General features: G+C 41.6%; 1 protein-coding gene across 5 annotated transcripts; it reads right to left on the minus strand.

Moving 5' to 3' along the window:
• Positions 1-64: 64 nt before the first annotated feature.
• On the minus strand, positions 65-19,401 carry atat1 (alpha tubulin acetyltransferase 1). 5 transcript variants are annotated; one of them, XM_038724864.1, is made up of 12 exons: positions 18,993-19,401; positions 18,481-18,541; positions 17,361-17,452; positions 15,048-15,105; positions 14,813-14,926; positions 13,251-13,352; positions 12,967-13,012; positions 10,495-10,569; positions 9,128-9,338; positions 5,016-5,101; positions 3,701-3,785; positions 65-2,188 (listed from the first exon to the last, which is right to left on the minus strand). In XM_038724864.1, the coding sequence occupies exons 1-12, from the start codon at positions 19,082-19,084 to the stop codon at positions 1,885-1,887; spliced, it is 1,326 nt and encodes a 441-aa protein (XP_038580792.1). In that variant the 5' UTR covers positions 19,085-19,401; the 3' UTR covers positions 65-1,884. The 5 variants fall into 5 exon arrangements, with proteins under 5 accessions (XP_038580792.1, XP_038580793.1, XP_038580794.1 ...); XM_038724866.1 differs by lacking the exon at positions 3,701-3,785 and having other exon boundaries at positions 1,977-2,188; positions 18,993-19,400; XM_038724865.1 differs by lacking the exons at positions 3,701-3,785; positions 5,016-5,101.
• Between the last annotated feature and the right edge of the window lie 5,986 nt (positions 19,402-25,387).

Raw genomic sequence — 25,387 nt, forward strand, 5'->3', positions numbered from 1 at the left:
AACAATCTGGGTCATTGCAAAGGACAGCTGACTGAATTGCTTGAATAATTCTCAGGACAAAACAGTTGTTTCTGTAGTTTATTACTGACAGAAATGCAGTAGAAAACATCTCTGTATGCAGTGTACAGTGCTTCTGCCTGACCATGTAAAGGAAGACTTCTTCACAGCCTGAAGGAACTTAAGCTTAAATGTTCCTCACAACTTGTGCATGTCTTGCTTTTTCTTGTTTCCGTCTACAAAATGCCCGATCCAGGTGGTTCCACTCAACAGCCAAACGGTCACTTTGTTCTTTTCAGCAATTCTGTTGTAACCCACCACTCCATCAGATGGACGCTAGTGACCACAGAATATTGACTTCCACACTGATTCAAGCACATTATTTTGCATTATATAAGAAAATTCCCAGCTTCTATGAATCCTAGTGTCTCCTCCTTTGGTTCAGAGTGTTTGGACTAGACACAACAATGCTGTTTAGCACCAAATGCCTGAAAATCCTAGAACTGTACAACATATTCCAGGAATGACTCCAAAAGGGATTACGAGTATAAAGCAGATGATGACATCTGAGAAGCCTGCTTGGAAAGTCAAGGTTAAAGGTCAGTTAACACAGCAATCAAAAAAAATATTTTCTCACTTAGCCACGTGGTGCCTCCACCCCAATATGCTGGATGTGAAGTGAATGGAAATTCTCCACCCAGTCCACAGCTTTCATTGTGCTGTTTTGGGAACAAAGTTCCATGGCTATGTGCCTCTAGGGTTATGTCACTGTTACTAACTGGTGCAAACACCAAGTGTGATGACTCAAGCTACTTAAAGAAACCCACAACTTTTGTTTACAAGCCTAGTTTCACTTATAAATGGCCGGTAAACCAGCCATTTACAAACTAATGTTGCAAACATTCCTGCTCTGGTTAAAGGTCTCAGTATGCTTCAAACGAACCATGTGACAAAGGTGAGGTGAAAAGCCTGCTGTCATAGCCTCCTTCAGGCAGCATCCCACTGATCTCTCTCCAACAACTGTGTCTTCTGTGTGTCTTTGTGGTCTCAGCACCATCAAGTCATACAGATGGGGACAGTCATCTGTGGAGCGATGGCGGAAAATTAGTCAAGCACAGCAAGGTTGAGTAAGCCTTGCATCCTTTTCTTGTTGTTAGCAATGAAGGCCTTCGCATATGTTGTGGCCTGCTAATACACAGAGGAAACAGCCACTCCCTGATCCCACGTTTAGAATGACAGTTTGACAAGCACTCACTTCAAAGCATGAAACACATTTAATATATGTTGCAGTTTCAGATTAGCAGCCACTGCACATTATTCTGATCCCAAATGCTACAATGAAGTGTTCTGGATTCACTGCAGCTCGAATGTATTCATCTGACTGGCTTCATCTTACAAAATGATTGGATGCAGCCTTCCAATTCTGCTTCTGGAAGGGGGGTTTCAGACGCTGTTACACAATCTGACAAGCACTTTGTCTGAAGCATACTGAAACCTTTAGCCTAAGCAGCAACCCAAAATACTGTACTGAGTTACCATTTCCCACTTGCTGCTTTAACACAGCTTTAGAACAACATTTTCAAAGGGTTTGGATGTTGGCATCCATGTTTGGCTCCTAGCACCAGTTTGGTTAGCCAGTTAAGATGACCTGGTGTACAGTTAACTGAGTTTGGACCCTGAAGTGAAGTTTGAAAGCTAGAGGTCTCGGCACTTGACCAAGAATTCATTGCATCAATGATTCTGAAGGTCCTGAATATCACACAGAACTTCTGCTTCAGCACCTATTTGTCTGAAAGCAGTGAATTGTTCTAGAATTCAGCACCAAATTACATTTTTTGCAGCAACATTTTAATAATGTCTGAATGATGGTAATCATCACAGAACCGATCACCAGGGCCGGGTGCTCCTGTATTCCTGCTTCTGCTTCACCCACTGGGAGGTGTAGCAGTTCTCTCCAACAGTCCACGACCAGCCTTGTCTGCTTCTGTCACTCTCCTTCTCCAACCGATGTCTCTGGTGGACCAGCATGTCTCCTGCCGGACGCTGCGGACGGTCCAACACACTGATCTCCTGTTCAGAACCACAGGCTTCAGCATCTGTATCCAGGTGTGTTTCTCTGCTGTCTAAGGAGGTCTGGCTGCAGATGCCATCCTTCCTGGATGCAGACAGAGGTGGAAGTGAAGGCTGGGACCTGGGTGAAGGGGCACGACAGTACAGGGTCAGTGGAAGGAGGGGTAAGGATGAAGGCAGGGGGCAAATATGCAGAGAAAAAAATGACATGATATGCCATGATAATGGCATAATAACCCTATGTGCAGAGATATGCAACTGAAACGCACTGCAACTCAACACTTTGACCGCTGCCTAAACGACTACATCGGTAAATTGTCAGCGCCTTTCAAAAGGACTCTCATATAAAAATGATTTAAAGTCAAGCTGAAATAATGTTTACAGTATGTATTAAGAATTCAAATGTGTTATTAATAGTTAATTACTATAAGGAAGAACAAAAACTCTTTGGGTAAATATCAGAGACACAGCCCAGGCAGAGGTACTGAAGAGTACGGACCACACCGGCACTGTTTACATGCGGTAAATGTTTGTCTGGTCACTCGTTCAACAAGCCATGTTGCACGACAAGACGTTTGTTCATGTTTGTAAGTTAGAAAAGATTAGGGACCAATGTTGACATTCAACTATCCCGCCGTCCTCTTCTCTGCTGGGCACCAGTTTACACAATGTTTTAGTCTTTTCAGATGGTCTCTGTGATGGACTAGGTGATCATAGAGTCATACATTCTCACCAGGAGACACTACAAGTTGGACCCTGACCAATCATAGCTCCCTTTCACCACTTGTGTGGTACCAGGGTACCAGGGATTTACCTTGCTGTTCCACCTGACAGCAACGACAATGAATGTTTCCATACTTAGGGTTTTCTGAATGAAATTGAAGCTGAAACCATTCATGGTCGCTGGGTGGCGAACTGGTATGTTGGAAAGACTGTGTGAAGGGCAACAAGACCCGAGGGAAAATGAAATCAAACATCCCTCCTATTTGACTTCTCCATGTTAACAGCGAGAGTACTCTGAGCTTCTGAGCAACGTCACGGAGCAGACATGGTCAAACTCAGGGAGAGAAGGCACGCTAGTCTTTTGGTGGGATGTTGTGAAGGATCCCTGCTGCTACGACTCACAACAGGGAAACACACATGCAACTGTCGCACCAGATGTTTACTGTTGTCACAGCGCCCCACGTCTGTTGAGTCTAGCCATTGTTCACCTGATCTCATGTAGTCTGGTCCTGGCATGAGAGCTTTATAAAAGTCACATAACATAATGACACAAGATACGTCATCTGAAGGCTGGAACATGCTTGTCCAGGCAGGATGAAAGGGAGCGCACACAGGTGTCACTCAGAAACCTTCATGTGGGCGATTCTTTCATACTACACTGAACATGAAGTCCACAGTCCAGGTACAGCAAATTTGGGGGTGTGTCTGTGACTTCCTCTGCGAGCCTCTACAACCAATGGTTACCCACAACATCCTTCTCTATGGAGATCCACAGTGATGCGTTTTAGCCACAAATGTCTGCACACAGGTCGAGTCACTAAACCGCCTCATTTTCTTATTTCATATTGTTAACCTCTCTGAAAATGTTAACAGTTAAATGTCCAGGTGTTTCGAGCAGTAGTGTAAATACCTGGTTTGTGGTGTGTGAATACTGGCCAACTTGTGTGTGTCTGTGTATCCCAGTGCGTATGACTGATCTCCCACTGGTCTCAGACCTGAGAAGGCACAAGGTACTAACACATGAGGAAGTAGAGCAGAGCAGCCTGGCCTGCATCTGACTTTAGTAATTCACTTGGGGTGGTTTTACTGGCTCCATATTCTCAGGATAGAAGCCATCTAGAGCAACAGTAATCTCTAAATGTGAACTTTCCCATGAAAAGAACATGTTCACCTTGGTAAAAGTTTTCCAATATCTGATCAAGAAGCTTATTAAACAGATCGTTAACCCTAAAGTAATTGTCTTGTAATTACACTTTAGAAAAACATGAAACCTAAATGGCCCACATTTTCTTTTATAACAACACTCACTCTTCAGTGCTCTGACGACAGACTGCAGTTAAGGAACGTCTTGGAGATAATAAGGGCAATATTGGAGTTGGTTGAGTCGAGTGACTGAACAGTTGTGTTTGGCTATAAACACAAACAGGCTGAATATATTTGATACAGTCTTCAATATTTTCTGATGTCACAAAAACATAAATCTATAGTCTGTATATCTATGGACTAGATCTGTGTTTAGTGGTCAGAACTAGAGGCCCACACTGGATTGGGAATCCTGTGGGGTCCATCTGCAGTATCCCTGTGGGTCAATCAAACTTGAAATGGAATGGAATTTACCATCTGAAAAGCTGTTTATGCTGCTAATGCTTCAGCACTAGCTCCTCTAGTAGGGTTCTTTAATCACCATTAAAGTGGGGGTAGGCAGTTTATTTCAGAAGCATATTTTATTATATTAGTTGAAATTCTCTTTACATCTCGACCGTAATCGATAAATGAAATGTTCTGACACAGAAATGAAAAAAATCCTGTGTCTGTGGCTGTCAAAGGACAATGAACATGTATTTTGGGGAAGTGGTTGGTAGTTCTCCAACGTTGCCCACCCCAGCTTTAAATGAGGATATAAGTTTTGAATAGGTGTCTGTTTAGAAATCTGAGCCAGATAAATCCTGGTGAGGGAGGTCCAAACACGAACATCTAAAAGTGTTATTTCTCCGATTGGGACCTACCCAGGTCACTCAGGACTGACTGAGTGAGAGTATAATCTCAGGAAGGGAAGACTCATCAGTGTCCCTGAGGTTTCAGCTGACACTGATGACTGCAGTTTCAATACAGACTATTCCTTTAAATGAATTCAGGCTGATGGCTGCAGCTGAGGCTTCCAATGTGACAGATATGGGCAGTATAACTTCCATGTGTGTGCCATTAATGTCCTCACTAAATCTTACCTGGCAAGTGTCTGCCTAGCAGTCCAGCAGCTCTGCTGTCCATGTGCCGACTGTACAGGCTGCATCTGGCAACTAGACCCTGTTGGCTGCCAGAGAAATGGTAACAGCCAGGAAGAAGGATGAGAAGAAAACCAAAAACACACAGAGCAGGGTAAAAACGAGAGGACAGGAGTATGAGAGGGAATGGTGCAAGCCAAAGGACAGTTAGGAAAGACAAAGCAAAAAGGACATAATTACACAACGTAATTTAACAAAAGAAAAGAGGACAAAATGGTGCATCAATAACACATAAATAAATAATAATAATAATAAAACATAATAAATAAATAAAAAGTCACAGAATGAAAATAAGACTTTGGAAAAGGAGGTGCAGCATTATCTTATACCAGCCAGTTTGTTTGGTTTATTACTGATTCCTATGTGTGACACTTGTAAGACAAAAGGCACTCTCACAGTTTCACCTTTGTAGCAGATAGTTTAATGGGTTCTACAAAATGGCAAGCAGATAAGACAGAGCCACCAAGTTCCCCTCTGCTGGGTATGTTTTAAAAAGGCCTGAGGGAGCCTGTCAGTCTCTACTCGATTGAGTCAAATAATCATTTGAACAACAGCAGATTCCAATTCTCCATGTCACAAAAACCACCACAGCCATTCCTTTAAAGGGAAGGGGCAACAGTGCCAGTCAGACGCTGGTCAATGGAAGCCCAGCTGAGATCTATTAAGGGAACTATTCAATTACCAGACCACGATGACAGTGAAAAGAGGAGACAGTACACAGCATGAATCAAAAGGGGTAAAAGAGGAGACATGGGGTGGAATGGGTGAACAACAAAATGTGGGGGAAGGGAAAGTGAGAGAAAGAGTGTTTAGAAAGCTGTGTTGAGCTGAACAAATAAGTAGAAGAGAGAGAGGGTTGCCTCTCAGTACTGGACACAAGTGACTAATGAGAGGAATGTAACATCCCTGCCAAGCTGTGCAAACCTGGCACTGACATGGGCCTTCAGCACTCTGTAAGGTATCATGCATCGTGCTTTCCACTGTGTTACTGCAACGCCTCATTGAGAACTACTATTGGAAATACTACATGGAGCATTTCAACATCAATAAATAATAAAACATGCAAGCAGGTATATCGGGGTTTAAGCACCCGGCACAACTCAGTAACTAAAGCACACTGACTTAGGCCTGTTAGGTGTATACCATCACTGAGTAAGGCTTCAACAGGTACGTTAATATGTGTTGGGCCCTTGGGCTCAGCCAGACTGATCCGGCCCTGGACCACATGGCCAGTGGAGTCGGTGTCTGCACCAAAAAGTTTCTTAATAAATCATTTTATGCCTCGTGTTACACACTGTAGAGAAACACCAGAACTACAAACTACAATTACATGTGCAAAATGAAATGTGATGACAGAATTACATTAATGTGTCATGACTTATATATCATGAGTGTAATTTATTGGATTAAATAAGGGAAATTGAATGTAACTGACAGACATAGATAGCAGAGGTAGAAGACATAGATACAAATTTATGAATGAAGTAGAATCTTAGCGACATCAATATATATTATTTCCATAAATCAGTGAATCACATGATCAGGAACCAGCACAAACATTTGAGATATCATTTGAATCTCTATTAAACGAACAGAACTATCATTGAGAAGACCCGCAGCCTGCTGCATTTACAGAGCAAAGTCTCAGCACACCCAACATAACAGCTGCATGTAGACAGGAAGACAGGTGTAGTCTGTCATGACCACATGCTGTGATGCCATGCCACATCACTGCTGTACAGGGTGTTAAAAAAGCCATAGATTGTGTAAAAGAAGTGGACGTAGTCACCGTGACGTCACCTGTTGGTTTGTGGACAACCGTTCTGAAGCCCTGACAGTGTACAACGTAACATTTTCCCCCCCACGGGCCAGTACAGCAGAATTTTACTGCGCCCTTGCATATTTTTAGTGGCCCAGAAAAAAAAACACGTTGCAGTAATACTTTTACTTTATTAATCGTATAAACATTGTAATGATTCATTCAAACAACAAAGAACTGATTCATTTTCTTCTTATAACATTTTAATTTTGTCCATTAAGAAGCTATGTAAATCATCTCTGTGCTGGATTCCCTGTTGGTCTTTGAGGCCGTGTTCAGTACTGTTCAGGCCATGTTCACGGGGAGGCTGCTGAGCACGGTTTTGTTGCCCACTGGCCTGGCTCTGGTTCTCCCTGATGAGTCCCCCTGCCCCGAAAACCTCCAGTGCTTGAGCAGAGGTGTAAAAACTCCCAAGGAGCCACGAGCTCCCAGCCCGGGCGGGGTCAACTATAACCACTAATTGCACAGCTAATTGAGCTAATTAGATAACAGCAGCTAGTTAGCAGCAGTTAGCGGTTACTTCAGCTCCAAGTAAAGCTATCTGTGTGCTCTCTGTCCAGCCATGTCGGGGGCCATGGGGAACTTTAAGACAAAAGTTATAATAGTTGCCTTTGGAGACAGCGTAGGACGTCAGCAGCAAGGCAGCTGACTTCTGATGTAGACAGAGCAACTGTCAATTCTCAAAATCAACTTGCCTGACATACATTTTTACATCAGGCCTTCGCTTCTGTTGAATCCTGCTCTAGTTTGGCATTTTGGCCATCACCATCTTGATTTTTTGGAACCAGACAATCTGACTTCTTTTTGCAACCAGTGGAGTCGCCCCCTGCTGGCCGTTAGAAAGAATGCCAGTTTAAGGCACTTCGCATTGGCTTCACTTTTCAGACCCGAGGATCAGGCTTGGACATAACGCATGTTCGCACAACCCACTGGCAGGGCAATTATTATATTATGTTGTGTTCACACAGAAAGCGAAGCAAATTGTTCGAGCTGCGCAATTATGGACAAAGTCAATGACGCAAATTCACGCAGAGCGATGCAAATTATGTTGAAAATATTGATCTTGAGAGAGGGACAGAGCCGCTGCTCGCCTACAGACAAGAAAGCCTCTTTTTAGTGGTCCAAGTCAAAGGGGACTGGAGGCCATGCAGGCAAGAGGTTAAGAGTAGTCGTCCATTAATCAGAAGGTCATCACACTGAGGCTGAGGCCACTAGGTGGAGCTTTTGTTGCACAACCATGAAATATGCTAAAATTATTTATTTCAAACTAATGTTTGCAGGTGCAGCTTGCGCCAGGGGGCTTGGAACCTGTCAATACCTGCTTGCAGGTCTAGTTTTTTTCTGTTGTATCTGTTATTATTGTGTACACCACACCACTGAAGGAATGCAAGTTTGTGTGAAGAGAACGACAAAGTCTACCTAGAACCTTGAACCTTGAACGTTAAAATGAGATGAAGAACTTTATTTATCTGTTAGGAACTTCATTTGTGCTGAGCATCAGTTTGTGTGCCGTTCACATTCCAGAAACACAACAATACATACCACACACACGTCACATATCAGTAATAAATGGTTGTAAGTAAATAAGTAGAGCTTGAAAAGGCAATAAACATTAAAAAGATTGTGTTTAAATAGATAAAGAAATACAATTTATCAACAATCTGCACACACGTATACACATAGATGAATGAGTTAATCAATCATTCACATTTCTGATGGACATGGGCACAAAACTAGTCATGGCTCTCTTAGTCCTGAATGTGAGTGTCTCTCTGGCCTGAGGGTAGAAGACTGTAGAGGCTGTCCAGTGTGTGAGTGGTGTCTGAGGCTATTTGTGTTCCTTTAACTTTAGTCCTTTGGTTGTAAATACTGATAAGTGGTTCCTGCACCTGTCCAATTATTTAAAGAACATTGTTCAATCACAATAGGAATGGGAGAAATACAATGACAGCAAACCTACTCTGGAGTGGTGACATTTGTAACTGACAACTGTCTGCAAGAGCAGCGTTTTTGCCCACAGGGCAGGTTTTTCAGGCCAACTCACGGTACAGATTGCATTTCCACTTGACTGACTCAGCATACACCAGCAGACTGCCATCAAAATGTGTAAAATGTGCATTTCCATTCTGCATTTGCATGAGAATTCTTTTAAAAGATGGCCTATCCAGATACAGTTCACATTTATTTTAATACAGTTAAATGGGGTCTGATGAGCTGGAGGTGTGTCGTTTCTTACCTGGCGCGTCTTGTCCTGCAGGACTCGATGATAGGGGACTGTGGCCTCTGATTCCTGTTGCCCCCAGGGGCAGAAGCTGGGGCGGCTCGAGAGGCCCTGCTCGGGGAGGATCCCACGCTGAGGGAGTGGGAACACTGGGCGGACACCGACCGCTGGGGCGAGTGAGGAGGAGCGAACGGCCAGGGACGAGCCATCTGCTCCTGGCGGACCACTAGACAGAAAAAGAATTCTATAAATTGACTATTCACATGCAGATTTGTTTTATATGGTCACTTCAGCATCGGGGTATACATGAACAGTATACAGAGGACGTCATTTTCATCAACTTGTCTTCTTCACTATTGATATTGCTGTACCTAATTATTACATTACTATAATTAAATAGAATTATAAGTAATAATTGTATTTAGTTTGGACATGATTTTTTTTAAAATAAATTAGAATATGATGTCTCACATGCCCAGCAGTCAGAGAATATCTGTGGCCATGTTTCAGACCAAACTCACCAGCTTACAGCTCGTTAGCTTGCCTCAGGACCGGCTGGGCTACGGGGGGGGGGGGGGGGGGGGGGGTAACTCTGGTGTTGTTAGAGAATCGCTAAGTTTGTCTATAAAACGCAAGAGGCATCACTTGTTTTTATTTACGTTGACCAACTTCTGTTTTGAAAACTAAACTGAGTACTTTTGTTTGCTTGCTGGGATCCAGAAGAGGATTTTTGTTGAGAACTGGACTCTTGTGGAGGTTTGAACTACGATACCCCTACCCATTCACTGGTGGGTTTTGTACTGAACACTGTTTAATTGCTTCACTGTAGTGAACTTTGTGTTTGTGGTCAGCTGTCAGTACCTTTGAAATACCTCGTTGTTAGTGTTTCTTAAGTAAGGTGGATGTGCTGAAATATACTGGTCCTTTTTACAAGCAAACATGCATGTAATGTTTTTGTGTAAATATATTTTCAGAAAATAATGAGTGACACCAAATATTCAAATTTCAGAATCTGACCAGGGACTTGTTACATTAATCTGTATATGGCCCACAATCTAAAAAACATTTCTAAAATACATCCATCTACTGGTTGCACATAACTGTGATTTGTCCTTACCAGTTATCATGGCTTACACAGTCACTTGCTAACTTCATGTTACTAAAGATGCATCAGATACCCAAAGACTCCATATGGGTGGCCCAAACTACCAGAAAGACTGAAATAACTACTTCTGGCAAAAATACACTACAACCTTACCAAAAGCCTTGATGTTACAGAGTACAGACGTTACAGAATCTGTGTTTTTCTTTTATGTTAAATATCTATTTCAGAATCAGATGTTCGAGGTGTGTAAATGCGAATGGCTAAGTGAAATGTTTACCTTCCCTCTCCATTAAAGAGTAGGGTTTGATCTCTCCGTCCGGCTTTTTTAGGGGGACCTTTCTCAACTGGGCCGCTGTGGAGGAGAACACACTCAGAGCAGGGCCAAAAACAGAACATGAACATACCTACATCCCGTCCCTTCCAAGCTACATGTTAACAACATTTCTTCTGCCAGCACTGTAACGTGATCTAGTGATGAAGACTGGAATACTGGTTGTGAAAGCTTAAAGGGAGGATCATACCTAAAATAGAATTCACATACTGGTCCTGAGATCTTTAATAGCTCATAGATTTATGAACATGAGCAAAATTTCTCCCACAACTTGAAACTAAGGCTGGACTGTCATGAACACAGACAGCTCCTGACGATGACTCTCAAACACTTACCTGAAGACTTCAGAAATAGCTGTTCACTGTTGAGCAGTCTGACATAACCAGAATCCAATATTCAAATTCTGATTTTTAGCCTAAAGATCTAATCTAAGATTCTGATCTTCTTTATCAAATTCACTGAGGTGCCTTCCACACAAATAAATTCAACTTTGGTTAAAATGATTGGTAGCCTCAATTTAACACCAGCCCTATTGTTAGTACCAATGTTTCTTAAATTTACAAACACATGCTTCCGTTCACACGCCCAGGTCGGTCAAACATAAACTTGAAATTTAACAGTGTCCTCCTCTAAGTCAAGCTAGGAGAACAAGTTATCGTCAAATGTTATGTACTATTAAAAATAATGTCCTTTGCATAATAAAAAGGTACCTGTTAAACGGTCTTGCATTAGCTTATATAGCTAAAACTTAACTAGCTGCCTGATGCCCCAATAACAGAGCAGGGCAGTGAAACCAGATAAACTGTGTTCAGTTTCCAAAGTAGGAAAATGTTCACACTGACATCTGCCTGCTCACAGTACACGTCAGTGTGCATCTTTATAAGGATGGTACAAAAGATCTAATAGAGTTGATTCTTTAATATTTCTCTTTTAATGAACACCATTTCCCACAAGCCTTTAGTTGGTTAAACACATGGTTAAACATAACCGTGGCTGGTTGAGGAATGGCTGCAACAACAAGACAGGGAGTGCCAAACAGTCTGCTGAGATTACATCAGAAGAGAGACTGTCTGGATATTACAAATACAGGAGAAACAGTTACAACTAATTCTGTGCACTGCTCTGCATCTAAAAACTCACAGGAGCTGTACATTGTTGTGTGCTAAGAAATTAATTGTTGTTCAACTTGTGGAAGGTACTCATTTATGTTTAAATATGGATATTAAATGCCAGGAACATGTCAAAATTTTTCTTCAGAAAGACTTCAGAAACTCTGAAAGAGAGATTGTGCTGAGTTACAAAAGTTAGTAGAACAGCAGCCGAAGGTGGTGTCAGGACTGCGGCTCTCTTTATGCTTAAAGAATACCATGATTCTATAATGTCCTACGTCTGCCCTATTTTCTTCTTAAGAAGCTTCTCTTCCAGCACTATAAAACGGAGGTGTGGCTGTCTCTGCAGGGCAGCTGTTGTACCTTTGGACTTGCATTGGCCTAAAAGTTGCAGACAGAGCCTTCTGAAGAAGCTTTTGACATACATTACAAAATAGATAGTAGAAGCTGGTGCAGAGGCTACCTATCTTCTTAACTTGTTCACAGTGAATACATTAAAGTGCTATTTTGATGGCAAAGTTTCACACAAAGCACCTTTAACTGGCTTTTAACAAACAGACAGACATTTAGAGACATTGGAGGGTCAGGAAACAGGCAGGTGTTCTCCTGTCAGTCAGGTGGTCTGTGGGGGTTTGAGGTTGAGGATACTGTAATACTCTGACACCTGGGATGGTAGGTTCAAAACATGATACATAATACATGACATATATTGTACCGGTATAAACATACTGTGTGTACAGATACTGCAAATACAAGTGATGGGAAAAGGAAACTGAAACTGGCTAAGAAAGAAGGAAGATAAAGGACGTAATGGTGCAACAAAGGAAGGGGGGACAAGATGCAGGGGTTGTATAAGAAAAGAAAAGAGATAGAAAAGTCCTTACAAAAAGCCGTACATCCCCTGATCCGTCAGAGGAGTGGAGGGAGAGCCTGGGAGAGTTTGGTGAAAAGAGATTTTGGAACTGGAATAAAAGCAGGTCAGCACTCTAAGGTTGAGTGCCCTTTTTTCAGACTTACATCTCTAATGAGGGAGAATTTGTTCCTCCACAGACATGTGCAACAAAAAGGATGAATGAGTCACTTTAACTGTAGCATGCAAAATATGTTAACCCACCTGAACCTGCTTTCTACACAAAAGTACGTGGTTGTTGAGCCATTGTGCAGGTATGCAGCTATAGTGTTTATATAGACATACCAAGAATGCCTACTAATCACAGGTACAGCCTGTCATTTTTGAAGTCGCCCACACCTCAATCCTTATTATCACAGGGAAGAAAAACAACAAAAGCACTGAGTAGTAAAAGGTTACCTGATCTGTTGATGAAGAAGCCCTCAAACACCACAAAGTTATTGACCTGGACAGAATTAAAAGACAAGATAACTTAAACTGTTCATGATAAAAGGTTACCGACAGCAGAAAATATTTTCACTCCGTCAGAATAAAGCATTTTCTTTGGTTGCCCTGATGAAAATACATTATAAGAATACATAATATTTCTTCATACAGATTTGTTTTAGTACACTGTACAGTAGATAGGAGGGAACTAAGCGTTCACATACATTGATAGTGTGATAGTAAAGTACAGACTGTACCTGAGGAACACTCTGTGTCAAGCAGTAATGCTTTGCCAGGAAAGACAGGAATTTGGGTGAGGGCCTGTCATAAGCCATCAGAACTGGCTCTAAGTTCTTGTGCTACAGCAGAGAAAAAGAAAACATGCAGTCACTGCAGATAACAGATTACTGGTATTACAAGTCCCGGTCATTTACGGCATCAACAATAAAGGTGATTGACAGTCGAGAACTGTCAACACTCGGAAGGACATAAGATTTGGGATGTCTTTTTTGTATGTATTTTCACACCCCCATTGAGCTGGCAAATCACTGGGTTATTGTTGTTTTGGAAAGTTGCAAGCATTGTCAGAGTCAGCCCCACACGAGCCTCCCACCAGACAGGGGTTTTGTACCTTGTTAGATGATCCAACAAGCCCTTAATCTGAAGAATACTGACACCTTTAATTAATTCAGGTTAGGGCTCTGGTTCAATGTGGGATGAATATATTATTCTGAAATAACACAACAGAGCATTCTGAATTCATTACAGCCCGGATGTGGAGCACATGATGAGCTTATGGTCTGTTTTGTATACACAAGTTAAATGTTTCACCTCTCTGCACCTCCTGCCCGTTTGTCCACTATGCGGTTTAGAGCCTTCAGTCGCTCTGCCCCTCACCTCTGGAACTCCCTTCCACCAGACATCTGTTACTTACTTTCCATTTTCAGATCATGCCTAAAAACACATCTGTTTAAACTGGCATATCCACCATGATCACTGTTCATCTGGTCACAGCAATCTTCCCAACTGACTACATACCCTTACTGATTTTATGGACTATAGCTTTTATTGCTACACTTTTATTTCCTTCTGTCTTGTTAGGTGACCTTGAGTGTTTTGAAAGGCGCCTATAAAAATGTATTTGTATTATTAGTATAGTTTTGAAGTCTTTTTAAAACTAGTTGTTTTGTGGCTAAACTGTGTTAATGTATACAGGGTACCACTGTGTTGTTGGTCACAATGCCACCTTTCTTGCAGGTGTATATTTTTACTGCCTCTGGTGCACTAATCACTCTGTGTTCTCTGTGTTACTGAATATCTAGCTTCTATTTAAAGACCTACAGTAACACTAAAAATGTAAAAAAAATAAAATAAACTTTCATTGTTGTTAAACAACCTTGTGTTGTATAATGGTAAATAAACCACAGTGTATGTGCACACACACACAGTATGGTCTAGACCTGCTCTAAGTGCAATGACATACTTGTAGTTATGAATTGGTGCTATATAAATAGAATTGAATATGTTCAGTGTAGACCCCAGCAAAAATCTCATCGTCATCATTTTTTTCAGTGAAAATGAAATGCAAAAATTACTGTTCCCACTGAAATCGTGACTCATGTTGTAAAGTATGTCAAAATAATCACAATATGTTATGTATGTTGCATATCATTCAGCTCTAATTCTTCATATCTATGTTTCATCACATGATCTGTCTTGGCAAGCAAACCCACAGGCCCACAGACTGTTCATGTTTTAAACCGCAGAGCCTGGAAAGGTGACTGTAATAACACCCTCAGAACAGAGAAGAATGCGTCACCTGCAGCATGAAGTCAAACAGCTCCAGCCCGTAGCCATGTCGCTGCACGTTCTCTGCTACATAGAAATCCAAAACACACAGTGGCTCTGCCTCTACGTGCGCACCCTGGCGGTCCTGTGGAGGAAACACAGCATGCACAGCTGATAAAGGATGTTCAAACTGACAGAAAATCAGTGAAGCATGTGGAATTATAGTAGGCCTGAAAAGACAGATATGAACAAATATCGTGACTCACAAGCAGAAATAACTTCTTGTAGCCGACCTTCAGAAATCCCACGACCACACCATGTCCTCTTTATGTAGGGAAGGGGGGGGGGGGGGGGTTGAGATGGTATGAGTAAGGCTCTGTGTGAATAACTTTTCACGTCACAAGTATCAACCCAGTTTTCCATTTGTGTGACTGAGGCGAGCTGCTGCCATGAGCATTAAACACAGTGTCTCCTATGGCTCTACTAGGGCTGCAAATGTCTTTTACACTCAGCGCTTTATTTAGGTTTTAAAAAAGTGATTCATCAGATAAAATTATTATTATTATTTTTTTTTTAAATGAATCTGCTTTTTTTTTTTCTTCACATACAGTGGGTACGGAAAGTATTCAGACCCCTTTAAATTTTTCACTCTTTGTTTCATTGCAGCCATTTTCCAAAAATCAAAAAAGTTCATTTTATTTCTCAGTAATGTACACTCACCACCCCATCTTGACAGAAAAAAACAGAAATGTAGAAATTTTTGCAAATTTATTAAAAAAGAAAAACTGAAATATCACATGGTCATAAGTATTCAGACCCTTTGCCGTGACACTCATATTTAACTCGGGTGCTGTCTATTTCTTCTGATCATCCTTGAGATGGTTCTACACCTTCATTTGAGTCCAGCTGTGTTTGATTATACTGATTGGACTTGATTAGGAAAGCCACACACCTGTCTATATAAGACCTTACAGCTCACAGTGCATGTCAGAGCAAATGAGAATCATGAGGTCAAAGGAACTGCCTGAAGAGCTCAGAGACAGAATTGTGGCAAGGCACAGATCTGGCCAAGGTTACAAAAATATTTCTGCTGCACTTAAGGTTCCTAAGAGCACAGTGGCCTCCATAATCCTCAAATGGAAGACGTTTGGGACGACCAGAACCCTTCCTAGAGCTGGCCGTCCGGCAAAACTGAGCTATCGGGGGAGAAGATCCTTGGTGAGAGAGGTAAAGAAGAACCCAAAGGTCACTGTGGCTGAGCTCCAGAGATGCAGTCGGGAGATGGGAGAAAGTTGTAGTAAGTCAACCATCACTGCAGCAATCCACCAGTCGGGGCTTTATGGCAGAGTGGCCCGATGGAAGCCTCTCCTCAGTGCAAGACGCATGAAAGCCCGCATGGAGTTTGCTAAAAACACCTGAAGGACTCCAAGATGGTGATAAATAAGATCCTCTGGTCTGATGAGACCAAGATAGAACTTTTTGGCCTTAATTCTAAGCAGTATGTGTGGAGAAAACCAGGCACTGCTCATCACCTGTCCAATACAGTCTCAACAGTGAAGCATGGTGGTGGCAGCATCATGCTGTGGGGGTGTTTTTCAGCTGCAGGGACAGGACGACTGGTTGCAATCGAGGGAAAGATGAATGCGGCCAAGTACATGGATATCCTGGACGAAAACCTTTTCCAGAGTGCTCTGGACCTCAGACTGGGCCGAAGGTTTACCTTCCAACAAGACAATGACCCTAAGCACACCGCTAAAATAACGAAGGAGTGGCTTCACAACAACTCCGTGGCTGTTCTTGAATGGCCCAGCCAGAGCCCTGACTTAAACCCAATTGAGCATCTCTGGAGAGACCTGAAAATGGCTGTCCACCAACGTTTACCATCCAACCTGACAGAACTGGAGAGGATCTGCAAGGAGGAATGGCAGAGGATACCCAAATCAAGATGTGAAAAACTTGTTGCATCTTTCCCAAAACGACTCATGGCTGTATTAGATCAAAAGGGTGCTTCTACTAAATACTGAGCAAAGGGTCTGAATACTTATGACCATGTGATATTTCAGTTTTTCTTTTTTAATAAATTTGCAAACATTTCTACATTTCTGTTTTTTTCTGTCAAGATGGGGTGGTGAGTGTACATTACTGAGAAATAAAATGAACTTTTTTGATTTTTGGAAAATGGCTGCAATGAAACAAAGAGTGAAAAATTTAAAGGGGTCTGAATACTTTCCGTACCCACTGTAACTCGTCAGTTTCGTTAACATAAATACATGAAGGCAGTAAGCTAATCCCAACTGTAACCTTGGTAATAATGTCACTAAGTACTTAGAGCCGAAAGAGATTTAGATAGAAACCCATGAATTTTGAAAATGATTACGGAAATGGTATTTCAACTACTACTACTAATAATTCTATAATAATTGTGCAGAATAATCATTTTTGTTCAAGTGTGAAGAACTGTCAGAATTAAACAGAATGAATAGACATCCAAAAAAAAACTAAATCTGTGCAACATTTTCACGTCGACGTTATGAAGTGTAAGTGTGATTGTGTGTCTATGGGAAGGAAGTGAGCTGTACCCATTGCTCTCTCCGTCCTTCAGCAGGTAGAGCTGATGCCTCTGGGACTGCAGCTTAGAAGCACTTGTTATAGGTGCTGTGAGCTGTTGGGCCTGTGGAGAGCAAGCATCAACCCTGTTACACATAGCGCCTTTCTAGTCTTTCTGAGCACTAAAAGCGCTTTTACACTACATCACATTCACCCATTCATACACTGATGGCAGTAAGTAAGGTGCCTCTGCAAATAAACACTTTGACATACACCCACCTAACTCTGATCAGTGGACAGCTGCTCTACCCCTGAACCACAGCCGCCCCATGTGTAGAAACTACATCACAAAGGGGATCTCAAGTTTTTAATGATGATACGTATTGGACAGGTATTGGATAAATCAGCGCCAACTCAACCCCCACTTTAGTTGCCGTGTTTAGTCTCTTTCAGAGCCTGTGTAACAAGAGATGGTATTACTGTATACTTCTATTCCCTGCTGGGACCTTGTTATCCCCTGGGCCCCAGTGCATTGCACCGGCTGCACTGGCGGTGGCCACTGGGACCACTGCAGAAAAAAAAACTAAACACTGACTAAATTGAAGTGGTAAAGTTATGATAAAAAAAAAACAATTTACCAGAAAAATAAAATGTCACTTTCAAAAAAATGTAAGATTTCTATAAAACTAACTTGATGGAAGAATGTGTGGTCCTCCACAGTAACTCTAAGCCATGCGAAACAGAGACATCTCCTCAAAGATGTTGTACAGACACATGGATAATACAGTGAAGTATATTCAAGATAATTACAAGTTTATCCTTTTTTTTAAATGTTAGAGCAATACTCCGTCAAAATGTCTGTACAAACACACACACACACACACACACACACACACAGGGGTTCAGAGTCTTCCTCAAGGACACTCACACATGAAGATAACAAACCACCAACCCTGGGAATAATTGTCAACCTGCTTACCTCCTGATACACCACCCCAACTTAAACATACGTGCCTAAGTTAAATCTAGATGTAAATGGACTGGATATAGCACCTTTCTAGACTTCCCACCACTTAAGGCGGTTTACAACCAGAAAACAACCAACTAAGAAACATAAAATCATAAACACTGACCCACACCGAAGAGACTCACCTTTGCTGAGGCTCTCCCAAGTTCATCAATAACTGTGGCTATGTGGGCTTGAAGATCTGGCCTACAAAGATGAACACAATGAGTAGAATATGATTAGCTGAGCAGTGACTAAATGAGGCACTACTGCCAAACAAGAAGGAGAAGGATATTTCTGATTGCAATGGTTTCCTCTGGATGTTCCACCTCTTCCTCACACTACACGCAGGACTCATCGGCATAGGTCTACCTGTGTCTGTGTGTTAAGCCTGTTTTTAAATGATGACTGACCACGTAAAATGAGGTAAAATCATTTTCTCAATATTGTCCTGTCCTGTTTTTACAGACAATGGCAAAAGACATGTGACCACGCAAAGTACAGTTTTAATCAAAACATCATTTGGACAGCATTTAACAGGTTCGGAATTGCATTCTCAGTATAGAGGAGAATTAGAGAAGGGCATGTCACTGTGTGGTGGAAGTACAATGTAACATGCTAACAACAAAGAGAAGATGAAACCGATCTTCTAACTTACCTTCCTACTGCTTTACGACCTGCAAAAAGGGTCTGGTCCAAGATGGAGACCCTCTCGGAGAATAACTGGTTAATATCAAAAGGAAACTCCATAATACCCCTGAGAAAGCTAGCTAGAGAGTTATAATATCTAGCAGGAAAAATCCCAGTAGCAGAGCAGAAGCAGGTTCTTCGCTAGCTAGCTAACTAGCTAACGGGGCTGTATATCACTAACCAAGCTGATTTGTTAGCGGGGGGGAAAAACAGTTAGTTAGCTGCAAGCAGTCCAACAACAACCGCACTACCATTACATTGATGGAATTTGAATGACACTAAAAATGGTTTGTGATAATTGCAAGAACAGGCACCTGCTATTTACATTGTCACTGCATCTCCATTGTGTCTCTATGGCTGCGGGTCACTCCCCGGCAACATATACCGTAATGTGTGTAAAAGACGACAGGGGCGTCACTGTCTCCTGAAAATGTCTAGTAGTGAAGGGGTTCTCTTTTTACACCAGAATCAGAATCAGCTTTGTTGCCAGGTATGTGTACACATACGAGGAATTTGACCCTGGATTGTACATTGCTCACGATGTGCTTACTCATACAAAAATGCAAAATCACAATAATAAAATAAAATCAGACACAGACTTCAGTGTAGACAACACAAATATACACACTGTGAACAAAAACAATATAGACATATAGACAAATAGGCAAATAGTGCAGTGAGCAGAGTGCAAAGAATGCAGGAGTATGTACATGTCAGAGGTGGATGTGATATACAGGTACACATGCATACATACATACATACATGCATGTGTACACATGTACACAGTGCGATGAAGCATAGTGCAAAGGATGCTGGAATAAATAAGTATTATAAGTATTTTGTGCAGGAGTTATGACTTGAGGTAGGTGGATTGGCATACAGTATCTACAATATGACAATATGTAACAGTATGAACAGCACTGAAATAGAGAATGATGAATAACTAACAAGTGGTAACCAGTAAACAGGTGGCTGATTAGAGGCAGAGTTACGGGGTTATTGCACAGGAGTTGTTCCTGACACTGTTCATCAGAGTCAGCTGTTCATCAGAGTGATGGTTTGTGGGAGGGGAGGAGCTGGAACAGGTTGTGTCCGGGGTGAGATGGATCTGCAGTGATGTTTCCTGCCTGTTTCCTGACTCTGGAAATGTATAAGTCCTGAATGGAGGGCAGATTGGCACCGATGACCACCCCCCGGTGGCAGCGTGTCAGAGGGGGAAGTTGTTTGAAGTTGGTGTTGAAGAGGGGAGAGGTGTGACTGTGGGCTTTTCAAACCTACAATAAAAGCCATTCAACTCGTCTGCCAGTTGTTACATCCATATATCCATACATGTCACATCCATGGCGTGAACCCACAGATGGTATATGGTGAACCACCGGGGACGAACATGCGTTGAACACAGAGACTCGTTGAAACAGTTACTGTTAGCCAAATTCTACTCCCTAATACTTATTTATTCCAGTTATTGAGGACATATTTTTTTCAGTTTTACGGTAAAATGGACGAAGTTTGCAGTCCACTTTATTTAACTGATCCTCAGTCCTCGAGGTGTATTTCAGGAATTGAGATGTCTTTCAAGATGACGCGCTGAGATCGATCACAGGTCACAGGCTTGAAGATCGTAGGAGGCACAAATTTGGGAAATGAAAATGGTCTGGTGTGTGCAGTTCCCCTCCTTGTGCACACTCTTACTCAGTCATACTCAATATCATCAGTGCAACTTCAGAAGTTTTACATATACAATGTCAAAGAGGTTGAGGTGGGACCAAGTCACTGTTTTACAAGTCCAAAGTCAAGTCCTAGGTCGAGACGGGCAAATCTGAGTCAAGCCTCAAGCCCTAAACTTTGAGTTTCGAGTCCTAAACAAGTTTCAATGTGCTCTTCACCAAAATTGATACCATTTCATATTTAACCACAGTTAAAAATGACACAAAAAAACCTTTATTGAATAAAGCGTTAATATATACAGAGAAAAGCCAGGCAGGCGGGCAAGGAGCAGTTTCACACAACAAATGTCATAAATTCCATGAATTAAATGATTTGTTGATGTACTGCACACAGCACTCGTGTCACTTTTTAAAACCTTTTTTTGACTAAACGTGGTTTGAAGACCAGTCGTCAGGCGACAGAATCGACTTCAAGAGTCCCGTTACAAGACAGCAAGTCTGAACAGCACAGCGATCATCCGACATTGAAAGTAGTGTAGTCTGTACGAGCCTTAAGTCATGTGACTTGAGTCCACACCTCTGCAAAGAGCCATGATGACAAACCGTGGGAAATAACTTTTTAGGGGGGGCAGTGGTGTACTAGCCTCTTATCCTGCTGTTAGATGTTGTCTGCCTCTGAAGCCTGGGGCATTCTGCCCTGAGCAGCAAAGTGCTGATGCGAGAGGGACCGGGGTCTTGTCGAGACTCTCGCCATGGAGCCCTGCTGCTTTGCCATGTGGTGACCCCCAGGGATCCATTTTATTCTCCATATACAGGCTGCTGCTAGGACAGATTATCAGTAGTTTTAGCAACATCTCCTATCATTTGCAGACACCTTAATCCTCTGCTTGGCCAGCTTGATGGTGTTAAATGTACTAAGGGGACTGTAGTTAGTGGTTATTTTATTTTATTTTATTAATGTAAGTATTAAGTGTGTCAAGTATTTTGATCTTCTATAGGTAAATGTAAATGAGGTGAACAAATATTACAAACTCCTTTCAGTATAATATGGCTGAAAACAACACCATACAGTACAGCCTGAAAGCATACTATGAGAGTTAATTTTCAAAACATGTAGTCTTGTTTGTTATTGCATGGCTGCTGTGTTGCATTACATTACAACATATAAGTGTTTCTGTTTTGGTTCCTCACTGTAAGTAAACCATCCTACAGTTTTTTTGTTAAATACTTTTAAGTGCCCTCCATTGGAGCACCATTAAGTGATAGATCTGTAAGCAGCCATGGTTACCACATGGTGGTGCTGCAATCAAATACATTCTGAAGCATGGCAGAAGAAGCATGTCTGTAGGCTGAGTACTACAGGATTTGTGTTACATCACTGCGTGTTCCAACAATTATAACCTCCATAACCTCCACTGGTTTATCCTTCAGCTGTGCTTTACTTTCATAAGAATGCAACTATATATTATAATGTGCAGAAAGAAGTGATACTGACAACCATAGTAACAGGAAGAAGTTAGTAGTACAGATGCGTGACATGGCAAAACATAATGAATACAGATGTTTCCATATAGGGCACAAGGGTTCTGTTAATGATTCATTAAGTAGGGGAGACACCTGTGGGAGATTTTGGAGCCACATGTTACACAGCTCTCCACCAACATCATCAAAATATCATATGAGGAAATATGCTGTTCATCCCTCCAGAAGAGTTTCACACAGTGTGTGTTCTGGAGGTTCCTAATGGAACAGACTGGTTTTTCCTTTTTAATTGTAGTAGTATTATGTAGCACTGGTAGCCTTACCTTACTAACTTACCTAACCTTGCCCCTGACCACATTCATCTTTTAGACTATTATCAGTGTACATTGCACATATTCCTTATACTTCAAATTGTGAATTTTTGCACATTCCTCAGACAATATTTTGTACATTCCTGCATAAATAGAACAGCTCTTTTACTTGAAAACCAGATTTCTTTTCTTTCTTTATATTATTTATTAGGGCCCGAGCATGAAACGCGCAGGGGGGAGCCGTCTGTTTAAAACTGATATAATATTCATTGTGCGGTTCATCAATAAATTATTTGAAAGTCCCGCGAGGTGCAGACAACTTGGCACAACACCGGTGAAGCTGGGTCTCCGTCTCTTCAGCAAGACTTCCTCCAGTGCCACTACACACACATACACGCTACGCCTACACATGCGCACTGACACCCCAGGGTTAGGGTTACAATTTTAGATTTATTTATGCACTTTAAAAACATTTATTGAAAGTTTGATTTATTTATTTACAGCATTAAACGTTGAAATGTATATTGTAAAAGGCTGTATATTAACTTATTGTTGATGCTGGTAGTTCTATGTTAAATCAGACGTTGAGCACCCCCATATCATCAAAATGGCATGATCCTTGTTTCACAGGCTCCGCCCATCGAAGCATGAAAAGTTCGACTAATCGGGTCATCCCAAATAGATATATTTTATATAGATATACCATGTCTAGACCTACAAAAAAGCCTCTGAGAGCGGTTGCCTAAACCCAACAGGAAGCCATCCATTTTGAATTTAATGGTAATTTTTGGCAATTTTCAGGTTCCGTACTTTAACTAACTCTTCCTAGAGAATTAGTCCAACTGACTTTAAAATTTTGCTGTACAATTTAAAGCCATTGTCCTATCTGTCGGTTTTCATCAAAGGGTGCGTCAGAGTCACAGTGTCGAAAATCGAGGATTCACCATGAAACAGGAAGTTGTCATAACTTCACTTTAGATGTGGAAATCTGAAGCACTCTGAAGACATCGACATGCTAATATTCACTCAAACTCATAGCGCCACCTACTGGCAACAGAAAGTGACAACTTTTATGCTGTGATGTATTACTCCTAGCAGCTTGCCCACATCCACTTCAAAACTGTCTCTGCTATGTTGTGAAGCTTGTGAGTTTTCGTTTAATGGTGTATCCGTGGCTTGGCGCCTAAGTTCCTTGTTTGGAGGATTGAAACAGGAAGTTCTATTAACTTCATTGTACATGCTCAAATCTGTACCATGTTTCCAGGGCTCTCAAGTTTTATCAAATCTGATAAAAGAGTATTTATTTATATACTTGCATTTGAAAAATAAAAATGTATTAAAAATAAAAAGACATTTGGCCCCAAATAAGCCCACTGAAAAGCAGTGCTGTACACATAGGCCTACAGTAGGATGGCAGAACTTACCTACGCATATATGCCAAGCTGTGTGTGAGCAGGCTTCACGGTTTCAGCTTATGAATGGTGTTTTGTGTTGTAATTGTTTGTTGTACATTTTAATGCCTTGATGACAGGGGTAGGGGGCCCCCACTTAGAGCACTATGGCTCTAGACCAACCATTTACACCATCATGATGGATGATAGCTTTCTGTCCAGAGCCCAAATATAGAAAAACATCTCTAGTCTAGGTATTAGTACTGAACTTGAGTATTTTCTTTTCAGCTTAAGTTACTAGTTACTTTAAAAATAAGCTTTTTACACACAAAACGTATGAAAAGTTCAAAAATAGGAGGTTTTGATATAAATTTAATTAATTAGCAGTTTATAAGTCCAGCAAGCGTGAGGCTTCAGTAGCTCAGGCCGTAAGGATTAGCCTGAGAACTAGAGGGTCCCGCCGGTTCGTATCCAGCTCGTACCAGAGTTGCGGAGCGTGGACTGGTAGCTGGAGAGGTGCCAGTTCACCTCCTGGGCACTGCCAAAGGAGGCCTTGAGCAAGCCCCTGAACCCCCAACTGCTCAGGGTGCCGCACTGAGTGACAAAGGTCCCTCCCTGAACACATCTGCAAGCCAAGATTAACTCAATGTCAAAGTGCCCCCTACTGGCAGCAGGAAGATGGCTCTGTGTGATAAAAATTATTTAATATTCACAACATTGTCCACACTTCATGTTCCGGTCCACAACATATAATTAGCAGTTGTTCTCTAGCGCCACATAGGGGACACAGGAAGTGACATTTAACTCCTTTGTGAGGCGTCCAAAAGGTGTAATAATTCAGAGTTGCGTCAACAACCACCAGCAACTGCATTGCGGCTGCAGCAGACCCCGGCACACGTCACTGTGCGAGGGCCTTTCTGACGCTGCTTGCAGCTTTAATATTTCTTGACTTTGCTGTACTTGTTTTTTTTACCTTCTTAATTTTTTTCTTTATGTTTACTATTATGCACTAATATACCTAGGCAAATTCCTTGTATGTGAAAGTGTACTTGGCCAATTTGGGGCAGCGTGAGCAAGCTGTAAACCAACATTGGCAAGTTATCACCTTATAAAACTGTTATGCCAAATGTGATAGCAAACAGTTGCCTATTTACAACAACCCCCCAAACTTCACTCTCTATTGAGCACTGGTTTGGTCTCCACCACCTCCTGAAAAAAATATATTTTGTAGCTGCATGCTCCATTATGCTCACTATCTAGCAGGGTCATAACCAAAATTATAGAAATACTGATGTTAAGCCCCCTCAACGCAACTGAAAATGCATTATATTATTTGGATTTTTCAAATAAATAACTCCCTGTTGCTTACAACAAGGTTATGGGAGCAGAGTCTGTTGCCCATAAAACCAAAACTGTGTTCTAATAGAGTTTAAAATCCCTGTAAAGGGGAGGAGGAATGATGGGATAATTCTCTGTGAGTTTGTCACAAAAACTTTGACACCTTTGCGATTA

Source organism: Micropterus salmoides, unplaced genomic scaffold (assembly GCF_014851395.1).
Source record: "Micropterus salmoides isolate LMB-PRFRI ecotype aquatic unplaced genomic scaffold, ASM1485139v1 Ms_hic_scaffold_17, whole genome shotgun sequence".
NCBI lineage: Eukaryota > Metazoa > Chordata > Actinopteri > Centrarchiformes > Centrarchidae > Micropterus > Micropterus salmoides.

Coding starts and splice junctions, on each gene's coding strand:
- atat1 (XM_038724864.1), bottom strand. CDS start 19,084: ATGGAGTTTCCTTTTGATATTAACCAGTTATTCTCCGAGAGGGTCTCC. Junction 17,453..18,480: donor TTGGGAGAGCCTCAGCAAAG/GTGAGTCTCTTC, acceptor TGCTCTCCACAG/GCCCAACAGCTCACAGCACC. Junction 5,102..9,127: donor TGCAGGACAAGACGCGCCAG/GTAAGAAACGAC, acceptor TTTCTCTGGCAG/CCAACAGGGTCTAGTTGCCA.